The sequence below is a fragment of the Haliaeetus albicilla genome, chromosome 14 (assembly GCF_947461875.1).
Source record: "Haliaeetus albicilla chromosome 14, bHalAlb1.1, whole genome shotgun sequence".
In the NCBI taxonomy this organism is placed as follows: domain Eukaryota; kingdom Metazoa; phylum Chordata; class Aves; order Accipitriformes; family Accipitridae; genus Haliaeetus; species Haliaeetus albicilla.
Window position 1 is genome coordinate 11,044,675 of NC_091496.1, and position 19,771 is coordinate 11,064,445.

Sequence of the window (19,771 nt, forward strand, 5' to 3'; positions counted from 1 at the left end):
AAGTCTGTAGTCTTCATGTTTTGGAAAACTTCAAGTACATTTGTTTGTTTTTTCTGCCCGTCCTCCCTCCAAAAGCAGAATGATTAATACAAAAAGAAGGAGCAGGGTGCTCCTGTTATAAAATAGTAGACCTGACTTTCTGTGAACAGCTGTAGTACCAGAGGGCTGGAAAACTGTGCTTTGGTCAGACAGATTTTTGGTAGGAGAAATGTTTTCCCTTGTTCTAGGGAAAATCAATTTTAATTTGGCCAAGTGATGAGGTTAAAGCTTGTAGCAAGGATGTGTAGCAGATTATAGCCATTTCACAGCCTGGTCAGCTTCTCCCAGGTCGCAGGGAAAGAAGTCCCACTGATTCAGCTGAAGTTACAATCTGTGTCTGCTTCGTACAATTGAGTCTTCTATGAAGATCTCTAAAGTGACCAAGATAGCTCTCAAAGTAGCACAATTACTGTGTTCTCAGCTGGAGTGAATTAGTCCTTAAAAAAACAGGGCTTTTTCAATTAGCTGCTGTGCCATGCAAGTTTATGGTGTTTCCATAACTTTTTGAAGATATCTCAGGGTTCATCAGTGCTATACATGATTGTATGTGCATTGGACATCTATGGATCTTTGTGCTGCAGGAAATTGTACTACACAACGGTCTCATCTGGAGAACTGTGAAATATTTTCTTCTGGTCATCATGGAGAGGCATAGGAGCACTGCCTGAACTCTCAATTAATTTGATTTTAGACTGGGAGAGCTTTTGACCAGAGAGAACGTAAAACTCAGTGTAATACATACTTCCAAAGGAATAAAAAAAATAAAATCTAAACCACTATTAAACTCAAGTGAGGGACTTGTTCGGTGAATAGCAGACCTGTTGAGATCAGTACCTATGTAAAAGTATATATATTTATTCTGCAGTGTGGTCATAGATACCCAGGGAGAGCATTTTTTATATTTAAGGAGTTTACATTCAATATGTACTCAATTTAATGGAATCATGTTTAAGGAGAGGAATCTCCTCAGAGGAGAATTCCCTTTTCTTTTTCATTGACAAATTTCTTAACAGTGGCTTGGAATCACAATCTTGTCCTAGTGACTAACCACTCTTCCTCCTGCTTTTGCACATATAATAGAGCCATTGCAAACCATTGCAACTTTCATTAATCACAACTTTTGAAAATATATGTATAGCGAGGATACACGATAATATACTCATGAATATTCCACATAGTGTTAAGAAAGAGAAAGTATTTGGGAACTGATTTAGTGAATTACTTCAGTAGTGATTATGTTTCGGAAAATATGAAAATCTTTATGCCAATGGACGTTTCACACACCTTTTCTCTTATTAGCAATGATGACAGCATTTGCCTGTGGTAGGCAAAATTGCAAAAGCAAGCTTGGATGCCATTAAATTAGGAGTTCTAAATCAAGGCTACACTTATCTATAGGCTTAACCAAGCAAACCAGTATAACTGGAGCAGAAGGAACAGACAAAATGGATATTTGTAGATGGAGAGGTAGGCAAGTGCAGAGGATTATTATGGTGCACAGGGGAAACATGATCTTTAATTTATACATATGCCTTTACTCACTAATTGATATTTGCCATACAGAGAGAATCCTGATTCAACCAAGAACTGAGCTCAGGTTTTCATTTTTCCATTTAGAGCTTTAACTCCAGGTCATTCTTCCTGTGAATTAGTTGTGGTAAATTACTACTTTGCTGGTATGAATCAACACAAATACTAGTAACATCTAAATGTAAGTTCTGTTATCAGTAAGATCGATTGTGTCTAAAGTGTAGTTCCTCCTCACGTCTTTCAAGTTTTGTTTATACTATCTGGGAATGGTCTCAAAATGGTTTTCCAAAAATAGTTTTAAAGGACATTTTTAAATACTGCTTTTTGGGACACTAGTAGGAGTTTAGGCGAGATTTGGGAGAACTCCAACTTGGATTTAATACCAATGTAATATCCTCATTACAGTAATGCAAAGATTGCTTCAACAAGGCAGGAAGTCAGGATTCAAGATGCCAAAATACTCAGCTGGTTGAAAACTGGCAGAGCTCCACTGACTTCAGTGGATTACACTGTTTTACATTTGCTACGAATCATGCCTAACAACATTTAATTTACAATTCAAGCAGGTAAAAAGTACTTTGAAAAAAAAGAAACATTTTTTACGCAAGAAACAGAGGCTATAGCTTGATTTTACTGCTGCTGTAGTTGCCCAGCTGAAAAGGGTATTGTTGGGTCCTTTCTATGATTTAACAGATTTTTTTTCCCTAGGAGAGCAAAGGGAATGTTTATAAGAAAAAAGTTGTTATATATACAACAACTTGAGACTTGAAAGCAGGAAGACAGGATACACAGGAAAATCTTTGTTAAGGATGTACAAGATGTCCAATGTGCTTCTTTAAATGGGTCTCAACAAAGACACAGCTTAGTATATGCCCTTTAATGTTATAAGTATTGTGTTTTTAAATAAAAAAACCCAGTCACGCAATTGTCCTTTCAACTTAAAAAGGTTCATGTAACTTTGTCTTACTCATGAACTCTTTGTGCTGTCAGGCATTATGAAGCTGCTCTGGTGTGAATGATGTGGTTTCTACAGAGCAAATAGACTTTGGGGAAAAAAAAAGAAGGAATAGACAGCAGCTTAATAGAATTTTAAAATCCATGTAGCAAAATAAATATTGAGGATGTATCTGATCTCACTAGCTTCATTTATCAGTAGGCATTTTGTCTTAGTAAAGACAAAAAACTGGACGAAGTTTGAAGTCACATCCTTTACCTGCAACAGTTACCTCAGCATACAGAAAAAAACAGGTGAAGAGCCTACAGAATCAAGTAAATACGTAGTCCCATTTTGATGGAAGTATGCTCAACTTCCATTTTTACACAGACCTTTCACAGCAAAGACCCATGACTAAGCTAATTGACAGCTCTTTTAATCTAATAAACTACAAGAAGTATGCTTCTGATTTCCAGCTCCTAAAATACCTCTAGGGACAGGAGAGAGGAGGGAGGGATCCCTGCAGTACCCAGAAAGGAAGGCCTCAGAGTAGAGAACATGCCTTATAGCAATGCATGAGCTTGTCTGTTCCAAACTGATTGAAGAGAATCCTCTTTTACATAAACACTGTATTAAAAATGTGGGTCTGTGTTAAGAGCTTTGACGTGACAAACACACTGGAGCTTCACTATGGCTGTTACGGCAAAAAAATGCCCATCTTGTACAGTGTAACCTTTTTAAGCAATGGCATAAGTGAACGAAACAGCAGATAGAGAGGCAGTTCCAAGGAAATCTAGTCTGAATCTGTTTCCTTTTTGATACATCACTGCAAAACCGATCCATGCATGATGTTCGTAAGGCATACTGTTATTACAGTCCCAGGAGCTGCAGAGTGAACCCATACAGACTGACTTGGCCTTTAAATGATATTCAAACTGAGATAGAAATACCGTTTCTTCCTCCAAAATTAGAGAGCTACATATGGATATTTGGTATGTGGCAATGAGTTCCATTCACAGAATGAGTCCACCAGCAACTGTTAGAAATTTTTTTATTTATTTTATCTCTTGAATGCTGTTTTATAATAATTAGCTCTTCCTTGCCGAACACCCAGCCGAGGTTCTGCATGAGCACATTTCATCCATTGCTCAGTGTGAGGTCTGTGTGCCTAATGCACAGATGGTGCGAGTCTGCTGAAGCACTCAGATTGGCAGCAGATTCCCAGTCCATGCTTTTAGCTTTTCAGGTCTTGGATCAGTCTCTAGAGCTTAACTGAGATGAGTGACTTGTAAGAGAGACTGGTCTCTGATTTCAGCTGTCCTGGAGCAGGGATATGCAGGAAGGCTTCCTTCTGCCAGAAGGAATTATAACCTAGGTGTAATTTTCTGTTGGACTCATTACAGATTTTAGCTAAGTTACTGTTATGTTCTAGAGGCTCTACAGATAGAGGCATGCCACTAACTTATTACCTATAGAAGCTGTCATATATAGCTTGCCTTGTTTTCTTCATTAACTGTGTAGAGGTCTGTGCAAGGGGAGGCTTTAACAGTTTACTAGAACTTAATGTAAAATCTGTATCTGGATGAGTCTTCCCTGTGGTCATAGGTGGTCTGAAATTCCTGCTTCAAAAGGTGGTTTGACAGACAAGTTAGCAGTAAAAGTTTCTGTTCTATCTTTTCTCTGTGATTGGCGTGATATTTATGTGGCTCTTTCTTTAAAGTCATAAAGTTAATGGGATGAATTAGCAAAGGCTTTATATAAATTTGCGATTATTTATTAAAAAAATAAAGCCGGTCCATAGAATTGAAATTTCTATTTATTTTTACCAGCTTTACTTTTTTTTTTTTATTACTATATTTATCAGGTTGGATTCAGTTTAAATATACTTTAGCCAAAGGCAAAGAGTTTTGTACCTCATGCTATTCTCTGATGAACTACCAGATGGACGTAGGGGATATATGGCCACATTCCAGAATATACTACATTCACCCTTGTTAAGGTTGAAGTAATGGAGAGTTTTATAATTAAGAAAAATATAAAGAAGAAATGCGAGAACTTTTTTTTTTTTTTAAGATGGTTTGATTTTAATAATTACAATCCAAATAAATACATTTGGCTTACGTTTCTCTAGTGGTCTTGTCTATGGACTTTGAAAGTCTGAATTTGATTTGAAAGTCTGAATTTCATTTGAATGTTGTGATTGCTATAGATTCTGATGAGTTTGTCAGTATTTTGACCTTGAATTTTAAGACACTTTTGACTTCTGAGCTATAAAATATTAATATATTAGTGTGTAGTCTCCATCCTTCTTCACCCCTGAAAATGGAAAATGTAACTAATACCACAACACTTGTAGGCACAACTTGCATAACTGTGAAGTGGTTCACTGTGTACCCTGGGTGTACTTTTCAGTGCTCTAAGAAAGGAAAGCAAGTGCTCCAATGAGTCAAATATGGGAATTAAGGAAACTTTCATATTCATTCAATAAATTGTGCCATCCAGTGAGGTTCACTATGACTGATCTTAAAAGTCAGAACAGTATTGTATCCTTTCTTTTCTCCTTTTGTCTCTTTTTGTTGTTCTCAATGGAACAAAAGACTAAACCACATTTTTAAACATAAAATAAAATACAGAAGACTTTTTACCCATATAAAACAAATACAACTAAATTTTAGTGTCATCTTGAAATGAAAATTTAAACAGAACAAGTGTTTTGAAGTTGTTAAAGCAATTCTTAATCCTCATGGGGTTATCGGTTTTATATTTGCTGCAACTTCCCTGAGTTCAGGCCATTTTTATGAGAGGCTCTGGTAGGTCTACAACTGAAGTTTTCCGCAGAAGTGCAGTTTTGTTACATTGTTTTTCTAAGGAGAAGAAGGAGAAAAATCTGAAAGCAATGAAGCAACTCTAATTTTTTTAAATGCCCTCGGTAACGTGTAATAAAATAGACAGTTTATCAGAAAGTTTGGCCGAGTGCGCTGTGATGAGGCTGGTGCTCTGAAATGCTTGAATTCTTTCTAAGCATAAATTGGCTATTGTACACTATTTACAGTTGTGTCTTTTGCTTCATCCCTAAGGCGAAGACACCAGTTTGCTGTCCGAGTGGGGTGTGGTGAAGGGAAGTGAGGTCAGGATTACTTTTAGAATGGAATTATGAAGGGGTTGGTACAGTGGAACATGGGCATTTCAGGTATTTATTGAGAAGTTGGACTCCATTTACCAGAATTAAAATAATGTATGAGATTGGTTAGACTGGTTAGAGATTCCCAAAATACAGTAACAGGTTTTTTTAGAACACAGTATTTATAAAGGTATCTCCCATTTGGGGTATGTCATTTCTGTGTTCTATGTGCAACCAAATACCAAAGCTGCAGGCATTAAGACTAGAATCCTCCAAACTAAGTTCTGTTGAGTTTACACAGTGCTAACTAATGTCAAGATGTCAGGAAAATTAAATCACTTTTAAAAATGCAGGCTAGGAAATTTGAAGACACATCTGCAAGTTCTTTTTGTAATCCAAATGGAAATTAAGAGATTGTCAAAACACAGGGAAGCCTCATTTATTATTTGCAGATGCTACTCTCCCTCTGCTCCCTTAGCAATAAACTGGCATTTTGAAGAGTTCCTTCTTCCAGCAAGCGAAATCAGCTGTAAGTCGCTAAGAATAGGTGGCTGCATTAACAAAGCTTGCTCAGGCTTAAGGGGGGGGGATGGCTTAATATTACCATAGTTTTAATTAATATTTGATGATCTGGATAATCTTTGAGCAAAGCACTGTTCTTGGTTCATTTATAACTTTCCATTGGCTTTAACACTAATAAAATCTGTCCTATTGGTGCTTATGTTCAGATGGGTTTTGTAGAAGCTGAGAGCAAATTAAAGATTTCCCTTAAAAAACCCCACACATGAATACTAACAAACACCCTAACGTTATAGCAAATCAGGTTCCAACTCCTGTGGTTAGTAAAACACCAAAAAAACTCTGCTAGTTGCCTGCAACTTAAAAATTACCTTTGGGGAGAGAGTCAATAGGTGTTAAATTGCATTAAGAGCAGCTGACGCAGGACACAATTTCCTACAAATAAGTGAGTTTGAAAAATTACGTAAGTGCCCACCTCAAAATATGCGAGAAATGCAGAAGAAACGTGAAACACTTTCTTCCTATTGTTCTTCTTCTGTTACAGGAAAGATTCACTTCTTGTACATGTTGTACTTACCATGAGTTGGGATTTTTGAGTTCTCATCCAGTCAGCTGAAAGCCTGAGCGAAAACTGCTGTGAAACCAATAAATGATGTAGTCTTGTTATTTAATGCTGTATTGCTATCGCTATGGAACAAAATCAAATGCATTTTTCTTAACAAAAGGGAGTTTATAGATCTGTTTTTGATGTTTGTACAATAGCAGAGGTACAAAGCTGAACTCACATTTTATGAAGGTTTGAATACAAAGTGATAATTACAAAAATTACTTCTTAATTTTAAAGTCCTCTAGACTACTTCGTTAATTATCAACAGTCAAAAGTGTCTGATGATTCCATCCTACAAAGTATCCCTGATTATCTGCTTTCCTTTAAGTAGGCACCTGAGTGAGCCAATTGATTCTGGCACTACTTATACTCTCTCTGATGTTAACTGAAGCATAAGTGTTTCCAGCATCTTGCAGAATTCAGCCTGAATTACTTAAGAATGAACTAGCTCTGGTAATTTTTTCCTAATGTGCACATCACTATTGTGAAATGTCATGGTTTTCAACCTGTCAGCTGCCCTGCCACTTGTCATCCCAGACCTTTACAGCAGTAAGTGATCAGGCAAGTGATTCTAAAAAGCAACAGCTACAGTAAACTGTTGGGGTGGTTTTTTCCTTTGTGTTGTTGCCATGAATTTCAAGAATGAAGGCATCTGTGAGTTGCTAGGGAACAGCTGTAATCTTATTTATACATTATATATAGCAGAGAGTAAGACATATTTAAAATACTCAGACTGATTTCTTTGAATGTACAGAATGCTCCTTGGGAAGGAACATTTTTCAATGTGTTCCACAATGGATCACTTGAGATTCAAAGAAAAGAAATGCCTTGTGAGAAAGAAAAATTCTCTGGCGTGTATTAGAAATAGAAAATATTAGTATAACTTTGGAAATAAGATATAGTAGTAAGAAGATAGAATTTGCTGCCTCTGGCCAAATTATATAGTTGTTTGTGATAATAAAAAAGTAGTGTGTGTAATAAAAACTTAGCAATAATAGCTGCGTGCAGTAAAAAGTTAGTTGTGTGTGTAATAAAGTTAGTTGTGTGTGTAATAAAAAGTTAGCAATAATAATCACTCACATGGATTGGAGCGGTTATTTCTGTTTTCCGACTTTTTCTGCTCCCAAGATCTCTTCATCTGTTTGGATGTCTGTCAAATGGTCCCCCATCTCTGCTTTTCTCACATAAATGAGATCATGATATGTAACTTCATGGCACTCACAAAGGCAAAAAATAAAATTAGTGAACATGTGGGTGTTACTAGTTGATACTTTGTTAGCTAAACAAAGTTATTAAAACTGAAACTGTTTGTAATTCTGTAAAACATGTTGATAAAACAATATGATTTCATCAAAGTATTTGTTTTGAAAATTTTAACATTGCTCAAAACTTCAGTAAGAAATGTCCTTTTTTTTTTTTTCAAACTGGATGATTCCTTTCTCCCCAGGATGAAATATGAAATTTGGGGGGAGGTCAGTCTGTATGATTTTTTTTGGGTGGGGAGAGGGAGAACGGAGAGCTGACCAATATCCTGGGTCATGTTGAAGTAGATGTATGAATTAGAAAAATTCTTAAGTTATCCCATTAGCTAATTTTTTATTTAATATTCTGATACAGTTTATTAGGCAAGGTTTTTACTTCAATTGAGAATTGTAAGGTAACTCTTTTGTCTGGATAAGGAGCAGATAGAAATACTCTGTATCAGGATGAATACACCTCTGGAAGTGCCTGTTCCTTTCAGTAACTGTAAAGGTGACTTGGATGCTTGCTCAGCCTTAGGTTTAGAAATCTCAAAGCTACATAAATCCCCAGCTGTCAGCAAAGAGCAAGCATCATCCTTCAATTCTTACTGGTTTTAGCAGAGAATTGCACATTGAAGAGAACCAGCTTTGCTGTCGAGTTGCACCCAAAGCCGAACACCCCGGATGGGACTTCAGAAGCTATCCTGAACCTGCTGGCTGGGCTGGACCCCAGCAGCCTCCTGCACACACTGGGGTATTTCTGCATCTTGCTTCCCAGCAATCAAGGCTCTGAATGCTCTTTTACTTTGAGGGCAGCTCTGTACCTAAGCTACTTCTCTGCAGTCGTGACATATTGTGCTGCAGCTAATAAGTAATCTGGAGTTGCTGGTGCATGAGGTGTCTGTTGCAGAAGTGCTGGCGCTGAACGTGGCGTCAGATTAGGTCATGCAAGCACCTGAGAAAAACATTCCCCAATTCCTCTAGTTCTGGGCAGTTAATGCCAAAATGATGTAGTTTCCTTTGTGTAGCTTCAACCTGAGTCAGGGACAGAGGGGTGTTTTAAACTCTGACTGCACAGTTTTAAGGGAGCTGGGTGCTGGTAATGGGGCTGTCAGCAGTCTCAGACATGACAAGCAATGAACCAAGTCTAGGTTTCACCTAGGGCCTCCAGTCAGGAGTAAGAGGAGATATGGAGCCAGGGACAGGTTGGAGACAAGGTTGCAGTGTGGGTCCAACACCCATCCAAGAGACAGGACTGGAGAAAAGCTCTAACATACATCTGAGGGGTCCATCCAGGAGATGGGCTAACTATGGTATAGGGTCAAGGTTCATTGAAGGGGTAGGGCTGGAGACAGGCATACCTGTCCCGTAGCCAAGGACTGGGCTGAAATGGAGCCTATGGACTGGGGTGCAGGCAGATGTTCCCAGCGGGGCAGGTCATGGTCATTGAGGCCTATTAGTGCCCCACGGGGGTAGAAAGCAAGAGACTTTTTGGAAGCATCAGGGGGAACTGGCCATGGGAGGCCCTCTCCAAAAGCAGGGAGTGGGCAGGAAGAGAATAGTTTACAAAACCTTTATTTAAGTTTTGCTCTGTTCTGGGGGATTTTAATAAGTTAATTACTTCAGTATATAAGCTTGTAAAACCTAGCTCAAGATTTCGCCAGCACTCAGTATTTTGGTGTAGTCACTTTCAGAAAAGATGGAGAAAGACCCACCACTAAGTTTTGGTTGATTTGGGGTCCCAAGCTCAGTAGTATCCTTCAGCAGAAGTTTTACCATCATGATAATCTCCAGCTGGTCTAGACTGATTATAAAGCATTGACAGAAGTGTCCCATCAGCCTACCTGAGCTAAGTGGTCTTGAAAGTAGCACTGAGGTAATAAAAACGGCAATAGATTTACCTTGTATAGACAGGTATTACTGGAATTGTTGAGTTATTTTGTTTCTCTATTCCAAAGCATATTTCAAGGTAGGAAAAAATACAGTGGTTTTGGTTAACATTTGAAATTCTGGGTTTGAACTTGTGAAGATCTTGTTTCGTGTGACTTCTGCATCCGTGAAAGTAGTATTAAGTGATGGAACTGAGATTGGCGTGTTCATGTCCCATGTTTGGGCCCTTGACCAAGTTACCACTGCCTGAAGAAAAGGCTCCATTGTTTCTTAAACTGGGAGAGTGACAGTTTCAAAACAAACAAACAAACAAAAAACAGGCAAAGGAATTCTACTGTAGTTTAGAAGAATTCAACGTGAATTATTATTCCATGGTTTTTGAGTAGTCTGTGTAAACAGTGCTAAGACCACAGATCCAAAGCACAGATAATTTATTGCTCTCAGGAACTCTTTCTGAGTTTAATAAAGCATGGGGGCCATTTAAATAAAATGTCAATGTTACAGAGGGTCCCAATACCTGCCACAATGCATCAAGAGCCATGCAATGAAGGTGCATCTTTCATTCTCTCTCAATTTGTACAGAAATGTTTGACTTTCCCTTGCGAGTCTTATAGAAAGCAAGGAGAATGTCTCTTTGTGAGAGATTTATAAACATGTCCTTGAAGACTGAGTGGAGAAGGGCATGTTCTGCTGAGGAGCTGGCAGTTTTTCTAATCTTTACCACATTTAACTATTGTCCTTCTTGTCTTGTTTCATCCTAATGTGACTCTCCCTATCGCATTCTCACCCCTAAAACCTTGCAGTTCATTATACCAGAATAAGTATTCAGTATTTAGAAAGCAATTTTAATACATTTTTGCCTGAATAAAGAAGTTCATGGCTGTTGAGTTCAGGGAAAAATGGAAGTATTTTTTGTGCTATGACCTTACAGATTTTACTTAGTCATGCAATGAGGCTTTATTCTGTGAGAAGTGGTAGGGTTTTACTGACAATTTGGAGAGCTTTTAGCAAAACATTAGTGATTGAAGTACTGAAAACGATTTCAGACGTAAAAGCCAACAGAAACTTGCATTCATTTGGTCAAAGCAATTTAATAAAATGTATTTAAATTAGCTCTTCTTAACAAGCCACGAAGCCTGCCAAATTGCATTTTGAAAGACGAATGAGCACACCTTTGCTGATAACACTCTTTATGGCTATTTGAGATGGGTTTTAGCTAATTGTGTTTGACTGCTAGTTGGGAGGCTTGGAGAAGGAAAAGTTTGTCACAGGTTGCCAAACCCTGAAGTGCATATAATTTCTCCATGTGTTGTGCTGAACTGCTGCAATGCTACAGCTGAATTAAAGAAAAGGGGAGCAGGCAAGAAATAAATTATGTACGTACCTCTTAAATAATTAGTGAATATTTCTTACACTGTTCCTTGGTAGTTGTGGCAGGTCTCACACTTCGGGAAAATAAAGAAGTGTGTGAAGTTCTGAGTTATTTCTGATGCCTTTTGTTTAGGAACTTGTGGGATAAATCTTCCACTGGCAGTAGAAGCAGGGGAGATAGATAGGTGCTCCGAGCCCTGCCATGGGGTAAAGCGAAGAGGAGGAGAAAGAGAGTCACTCACTCGACTCTATGTGGGATCTTGTGCAAGACTCAAAGGTTTTTTTGGGGGTTGTTGTTCTGAATTTTTTTCCTTACTTTTTTTTAATCACTGATAAATAACAGCTTGTGAAGCCAGCCTCGGAGTCAGGCTTTCCCAGTAGTAGGACCCACAATGCCTGTTGTAAAGGTTTTAAGTTGAAGTATGATTCAGGCTTTTGAACTATTCTGATAGCTGGTGCTGGAGAAGAAAAATGTTTATTTTTTGCCTAAAAATGTATCCACTATACCACACTTTGACAGTCTGCAGCTTTCAAACCATTCAAGCTTGGAGGTATGGGAACAACTTCCCTATAGGAATGGGGCTTGTGAAAAAATTGAGTGCTTTCACATTGGGGTTTATAAGATCATATGTTTGCTATAAGAACAGATTACATACAGGGATGAAAGTGCAAATCTTCCGTCCAGGTTCTCAATCCCTTACTAGTATGGCTTACTCTAACTTTGCTCTATATTGAAAGATTAAGTCCAATAAATTACTCCTATTGTGTTTCTGGTTGGTGGGGTGCAGAATCACGGTTGTGTGGATGCAGTGAGCTATCACCTTAACTTCTGCTGAGGCTGTTAGATCACAGCCTGTTAGAAACCATATTTCACTAAGTGCTTAAAGATGTCAAAGAATTAGCACTGCAGCACTCACCCTTACATAGCTGGTCAGCGCAGTCTCCAAGCATCCCTATCATCCATCTGCTCCAAACCTGCATTACTTGAGCACATACTTGCCTGTGCCCCTACTGTGTATATTCTTTGCTTGTGGCCTTCTTAATGTTTGTTTATAATACCGAGTGAAAAATTTAATTACAATGAAATGGCATTTTTGCAGTGAACTACTGCTTTTTCCAAATTTTAAGATGTTTTTACCCAATTGAAACTCCCGAATGAAAAGGGATTATATTTAAATTGTTTTATTGCTTTCATCGTTGAGTAGCAGATGAAAAGCAATTGCATGAACAAATCTGAAAAAAGAGAAACCAGGAAAATATTGAACAAAGCAAAACAAACTTTTTCACAAGTAAAATGAATGAATGCTTTAAATTTTTTAAAAACTATTATTAAAAAACTTCCGTGAAAGTTATTTTACATTTTTCTAGCCTATTTGTAAAATCTTGTGACAATTCTTCTATAAATTTAGTTACTTTTGATGCAGGTGTACTTCACACAGTCATGAATGAAGTTTAAAGGATTTGGCACTGCATTTCTCTTCAAAGAATAAAACACCAACACCTGGTAACACCCATCTTCCAGTGTCTGTTCCTTACGTGACTGGGGTGAATAATTGCTGCTGATGGGAAGACCTATGAGTTTTGCCAGATTTGATGGTCACTCCAATTTAGATGCTCCTCTGAAATTTCCATTCTTGATTCAAACCATCTGGATCTATGAAACTGATTTCTACTCTTGCCTTGCCTGTAGGACTGTAAGGCTCATCTGGTCACTACAGTCAATTTGACTCCGAATCCCACTGCTGACTGTGCATATTTAATGAGTTTCAGAGAAAACTGTAAGAAATTCTGTTGTGATAAGTTGTAGGATAAAATGTCTTTATTTCAAATTTTGTGGACTAATTATTGGCCTATCGGCCATTTCTACTATTAAGATCTGTTCTCAGGAAAAAAACCAAGAGATTTTGGGTTATACCTAAGAGAAACTTTCTGTGTGGCAATTTTGAAAATCAAGCACCTCAAAAATATCCAAACTATAATCTGAGCTCATTAAAAACTATCTTCTTTTGTAGTGGTTTTCTGCTCATGATGCACTGATTTTTCAAAATATTACTACTATATGAAGAATTAAAGCATAATGCAATTACTCAGTTACTGGTGGAAAGGAAGGACTGTACTTCTGCAGGAAAAAAACCAAAACCCAACATGAGTGTTGTGAAATTCAAAAGTGGTGAAAGCCTATGACAGCTTATGAGACATGCCTGATAAAAATCTGCAGCTATAACTGTAGCTGTCAGAAATTTGTTTGTGATAAATACCCATCAGCTACAAGCACCAGAGACATACTTTGGTGAGTTTCTTTAAGGTCTCCATAGCTTTAACCCGAGAAACCTGGCGGGGCTGGTAGACTCAATCTGGTCTGCAGTTTCTCGGTTCTTGTGCTGGATGGCAGCCAGTGCATTAGCGCTGGACCCATTCCTGCCTGTGCCTGGAATTACTCCCTGGGAGACAGCACAGCCCCCACCAGGCAGCCTTGCGGAGAGGCAGAGTACTTGAGTAAACTCAAGCCATCTGTTGGTTGCATAAATTAGTTTTCCCCTTTTGCCCATCTAGCCATAAGGCATCCACTTTTTTTTTTCTTTTTTTTTTTTCCCCAAATAATGTATTTTTTCTTTATCCAGCTGTAGTAGGACAGAGATAGGCAAATGGATTTCTTGCTACTTTTTTCTTCTTTACTTGTTGTGGTTGCATGCATTTCATTGTAGTGGCTTTGTTTAACAAATCAAATTATCTCCTTCATATATGTGTTCTGCTTTGGAAACAGTTAATGGCTCCTCACCAGAGATAACCTTTATTCATGATAGAGGAGAAACACGACTATAGTTCCTTTCCCCTCTCTTCCCCATCTTTTTTGCCCTTTTGTTTTTTCTCCATTTCCCCCCCTTTTTCTTTTTTTCCCTTTTTTTCTCTTTTCTTATTTGTTTTCTTCCTCTTCCTCTTCTTCCCTCATGAATACTAACAGTATAATATGAATAAATAGATAAGGGACTAAACTGATTACATTAGCATGACTTAAATGATTTACTTCAAATGGTATGTTTGTTGTTCAGCATTTCAGGAAGAATTAAATTCAGCAATAACTATCAACTTCAGTCATTTTAAAGGATCTCCATTTTACTTTTCTCTTAGCACTCTGTGGGAATCAGATTCCATGAGCATTTAGCAGTTGAATAGTCTGTCACTAGAAACAGTCAGTTTTGAAGCTTTATTAAATGATTTTTAGTGGCACCTTCTACCTCTCAGACAAAAAGGTGTAGTATTTCTTTCACAAGGCACATTTGGATTTTCCTAGCAATAGTCTTTCTGATGCTGTCCAGTAGGAACAGAGGACATCTTGATGCCTGTTCTGTCAAGTCACTTTGCTTATTTTGAATGTCTGCTGCCATTTGGATTTATTTCCATTTTTTCCTCTTGCAGATTTATTTGAAAAACAGAGATTTGTATACTGTAGAAGCCAACAACCCTCGTCAGCTAGTGGAAATTGCAGCCAGAGACATTGAAAAACTTCTGAGTAACAGGTCTAAAGCCTTGGTGGTGAGTACTAATGGGTTGGGTTTTCTATTTAGCATTTAAAAAAAAATCTTTATTTATCATTGAAACATGCTTTTATTGTTACTGTTGCTGCCTATACACTTAAGGGCAGTGTCAGCCTGATGTGTACATGTAGAAAGGACATGACATGTAGAAAGATGGCTTGTGACTTCATTGTAGAAAATGAACTCATTAGTTCATTGGCATAGGACAGATGCTTATAATAATGACGGACAGATTAGGAACCATGGCCAAGTAACAAATCAAGTTATAAATAGATTGGAAAATATTCCTCTAAGTGACGCACATGAATGTTTATGACTTGAAGATCACTGTACTCTACAGTCAGTAGTGATCTTAGGCAAACAAGAAGTAGAGGGGTTTTTTAAATGTGATTTAAAAATAATGGTATCTTTGAAGTCACGATGTTCATTTCGGTATTATTGCTAACTACATCTGTTGATATTTGGTCTCTTCATCTTTTTAGTTACTCAGTCTTTCTTGATGGTAACAACTAATTCTCCTTCAACAAATGCAGCTGTGTGTGAATCAGTTCATTTCCATACCTATTCTATTTCTGACTTGCTAATTTAATCTGTATTTCAATCATGTTTCATATCAGCGAAGTTAATCCTGAACTATTAGTGTGAAGACTATGCTGCATTGTAACCTCACGATTCTTTGCATTTTAAATAAGAAGTAGCTATTTCTTTAAAGTGCTTTTGCCAGCAATCCCTTTCTCTTCTATCCTGTAAGGCACCAAACCTGGGTAATTGCTTTTTATGATTCCTACTCACATCACTCTGACTTGTATAAGAGTTTAGAGTGCTTTTCAGAAGATACTGACCAAACATGCATGGGGGGATCTGGATGAATTCATAAACATGCTTTTTACAGAGTAGAGCTATTAGAAATGGGTTTAAAGGATGGAACAGCAGACTGGGATTCCCTGAGCAATTACATATCCACATAGACTTGCAGATGAGTTTGGACGTGTCATTTAAAGGGAAACAAGAGAAGAAAGAGGGATTAATTCACCTAACTGTAGACATCTACTCAGCTGGTTGTCCTAAGCTCCTTTTTTGTTCAGTGGAATAAAACAGGCAGTTCTCACTCAGGATTGACCTGACATGTTCTGAATCAGACTTTAAAATGGGATGAACTACAGCCCAGAAGTACTTCTCTCTTTTTCTATCAGAGGAGCCTCGATATAAATGTCTATACTGTAGGTGTGTAAAATTGGTGGAGATAAGTCCCACCCAAGCAGTCCTTTTATCAGTACAGTTTCATGCAGCTGAAGAATCAGTCTGAGAGTGAAACCGCTGCTGCATGCTATCCTGAGGACTAGCCTTCTTGTAGGTGATGAGATTTTGCTTAGTCCATTGTCTGTCCATACGTACCACAGGAGGTACTCGTTTTCCTGTCTTCTGTTCTTAGCAGGAGTTCACTCTTCCAGTTCCCATAGCTTCCGTAACATGCAACATACATCAGTGTTACCTGGGCCAAAGGTTCTCTGCTTCAGTCAAATGAGTGCAAAAAAGATGATTTTTTTTCTTTGTTTTCCTGTTTTAACTCAGTGGGCATGTGTTTATGTAGTACGCTGGGGACTTTGTATTATTATTGCAAAATACTATAAGACATTTGCAGACCTTTGTGAACATACCAGTTTTTCCACCATTTTCCCATCAACCCATATTAGTCTGACGTTTCTAAATTATCACAGGCAAATCTTGTATTTTCTTGAGACTCAAGATTAATGTCAGGGTTTGTGTATGTCTGTGGTGGTTTGATCTTAAAACTTTAGGAAAATCAATTAACTATTTCATGCTTATTTTAGAAAAGATTTCAGAACAGTTTTTCTGTGAATGTGGAATAAGAAGGGTGCCTACCTCATTTTAGGCAAGTCCATGGTCACTTTTTGAAAAGGGTAATACAGTTTGGTTCCCTGATGTAAAAGAAGATTAAATTAGGGGAAGGATGTTCCTTCAGTCCAGTTGCTTTCTTTTTTTTTTTTTTTAAAAAAAAGAAGTCTTGTAGTCTTCAGAACTTCTCAGGTAATTTTAATTTTAAATGATCAAGTCAGTGCATCTGGAAGGCAAATAAAAAGTCCTCCAGATATATTAGTGGATAAAGATTTATGACTTTAAAACCAATTTTATTATTTTGGGGGGTGTCACTCATGATGTCTTTAAAGCTTGGGATTGCCGTTACTGCCAGTGCTGCAGTGAACATACAATACTTATTATTTTTAGCTGCATGCCATCATTTCAGGATGCATGTCAGCAAGACTTCTGCATGACTTCTTTATCAATCTTGCCACTTCATGCAGAGTGAAATTCATCCCCAAACAGGTGGAAATAACTTAGCTCCCCACACACACTTCATACAACTGAATTTGATTTGCCATCCTTTAAATACTGATCAATGATGCTTCTCTTCAGTGTTGGAACATCTGTAAATTTTTTTTTTTAATTACTTTGTTTTTTAATTGCCTGAGAATTTACAAACATTAATTACATGATTACAACACCTACATAAGATCCTTTTTGCAGCAAAGTAATAGAAATGACCTATTGAAACATTCCTCTACTCCAGTTCAAGAAGGACAAAACTTTCTTACAGAGGTTGTCAGGTTTCAGATGTTTGCCTTGCTGAAACTTTCTGTGAGCTTTCTGTACTTTTTATGTGCTAAATATATATATATAAAAATCCTAATTTGATATATATATAAATATATATGTATTTGGTAACCTACTGTGCTTTTTTTAAGCAAGTGGTATTTAATTTCTCTCTCTATATTCTAGTCTGGGTTTTTTACCTTTTTTTTTTTACTTTTTTTTTTTACTTTTTTTAAAAATATTTACATACATTTAAAAAAAAAAAATTATCAAACCCACTTTCTTCAGAACAGCTTTCTAGGAGTGGTTGGTCATAGATGGTTCCTGAGAAAACTTACTTTTCCTTTTGTATCAAATGCCAGACACAGCCAAAGCCAATGCGTTAAAAAATGAGTATAACCTCTCAAATAAGTAAAACTTACTTAAGCTTTTTAATATTATTTTCATTATTATTAAGTTGATTAAGCCTTTTAATATTATTTTCATTGTTTGGCTTAGCTTCCAGTTTCTGATTCAGACATTTTTCTCAGCCATTATCAAGGTTAGCTGTTCTGGGGAATTCTGTTGTTGTTTCTTTAAAAAATATATTTTTGATGTATATTCATGTACCCAGGGGCTTAGTCTGACTAAAAAAAAAACAAAAGAGGAAAAGGCCTAAGAAGCATTACTTAAGGGGAAATATACCCTTTTATTAATCTCAGCCCCAGTCAGATCTCTTTGCTGACTCATATCCTACATGGTTATTAATTTTGGATCACTTCATGTTAGTTTCTCTTATGCTATCACCTGCATCCGAACTTTTACTTTCGACTAAGAGAATTTCTTCACCTTCCATATGTATTTCTCTTAATTCTTTTTTCAAGGACTATCTTTATGCTGACATTTTGTAAGCTTTATGTAGTGAAGCTGAATTATTTATCTGAAATTTAAGTCTTCTTAAACCTGCTGGGTCACATTTTCTCTGAAATCAGGAGTGGAGTTGAATGGAACTGTTACTAATGACTGCACAGAGGGTTTTACCGTTGGGGCTAGTATGACTCAAAGTGTTAATTAAGACCTGAATCCTGAAAAGAGTATGATGCAAGAGGATCATACTTCCTCCAGTGATGCCACGAGGAAGGTGCCAGTGAATGACATCAACAGTGTCATTGTTCAGAGACTAGCATACCCCAGGGATGCCATGATTTTCTCTAGGCATGCTAGACAAACAATCTTTGGGCAAGGTTATAATAAGCAAATATTAGCGATGACTTTTCTAATAATAAGTTGGCTTCCCTTGAGCTGCAAGAGCACCTTTAAATGAGAAATAACTCTTGCAGTCCAAATTATTTGTGTTTTCATGCAACTTTGTGCTAGAAAACTCTCTAGCTATGACTTAAAGGTAAAATTACTTAATGGTTCTGTACGTTACACACAAAGGGCTTGAGTAACATGGAAAAGCTTTGTGATTTCATTCCTGGTTTATATGAGAAAAGGTTATAACAAAAATCTGGACAAAGATGACTTGTCCCACCATAAGGAAAAAGTCTCTTTTTATTTTTTCATGTGTATGAATTTATGCTTTAGAGAAGCTTAAAAATGGTGGTTGAAATAGGTACCTAGCTGGGGAAGGAGAAAGGGGAAAGTCCTGATCTGAACTCAGAGGGCTTTCCTAGATAGCTGTTACTAGAAAATGTTAGCCACAGAAGAAGTTAGGATGAAAAGAAAATGGAGATTTTTCTAGCAAAGTGCAGTGAAGGAAGAGAGTGGTATGTGTAGTAAGGAGGGAGACAGGCAACAGCCTTATAGTCAGGGATGTCAAAGACCATCTTGCAGTAGAACCTGTTGTTCAAATAGTGAACATTTCTTTTTTGGTTTACTGTTGTTTACTATTGCATATTTGCCTGGCCTAACCCTACGGAACACACACTATTTCAATATTATGGAATTTCCATATGCATAGGGTATGCATAAGGTCCTGCGAGGGGCAGGGAGTTGGACTCAGTGATCCATATGGGTCCATTCCAACTTGAGATATTCCATGATTCTTTGGTGTTATGGGCAATTAATATTCTGTCTCTGTGTATTTTGCTAAAAGGCAGCGTACAGACTAGCTGTGCTACCATTCAACCTGCATTTCCAGGTGTGTAATGGAAGGCAGGTCGAGGTTTCATTGAAAATGTATCCTGCAGTAACTACAAGCAGAACTCACAAAGGTTCTTGGACATTTTTCAGGTATGCAAACTTTCCAAGGATACCAACAAATAGTATGCCTACCCGTTAGGCAGTCTGGCACCTAAATTGTTCATTTTCAGTAGAAATATCCTCTGTTTTAAAGTTCCTACCCAATTCATTAATGCAATACCTTTCTGGAGCTATGAAGATCATGCT

At 37.4% G+C, this 19,771-nt stretch overlaps 1 protein-coding gene across 13 annotated transcripts in view; it reads left to right on the forward strand.

The window, feature by feature from the left end:
- The window catches only part of CACNA2D1 (calcium voltage-gated channel auxiliary subunit alpha2delta 1), a 426,426-nt gene that overhangs the window by 59,336 nt on the left and 347,319 nt on the right, over positions 1 to 19,771 (forward strand). For all 13 annotated transcript variants that reach the window (XM_069801699.1, XM_069801697.1, XM_069801705.1 and 10 more), the window contains exon 3: positions 14,670 to 14,786. In XM_069801699.1, the coding sequence (XP_069657800.1) occupies positions 14,670 to 14,786 (117 nt within the window). The remainder of the gene's footprint in view (positions 1 to 14,669; positions 14,787 to 19,771) is intronic.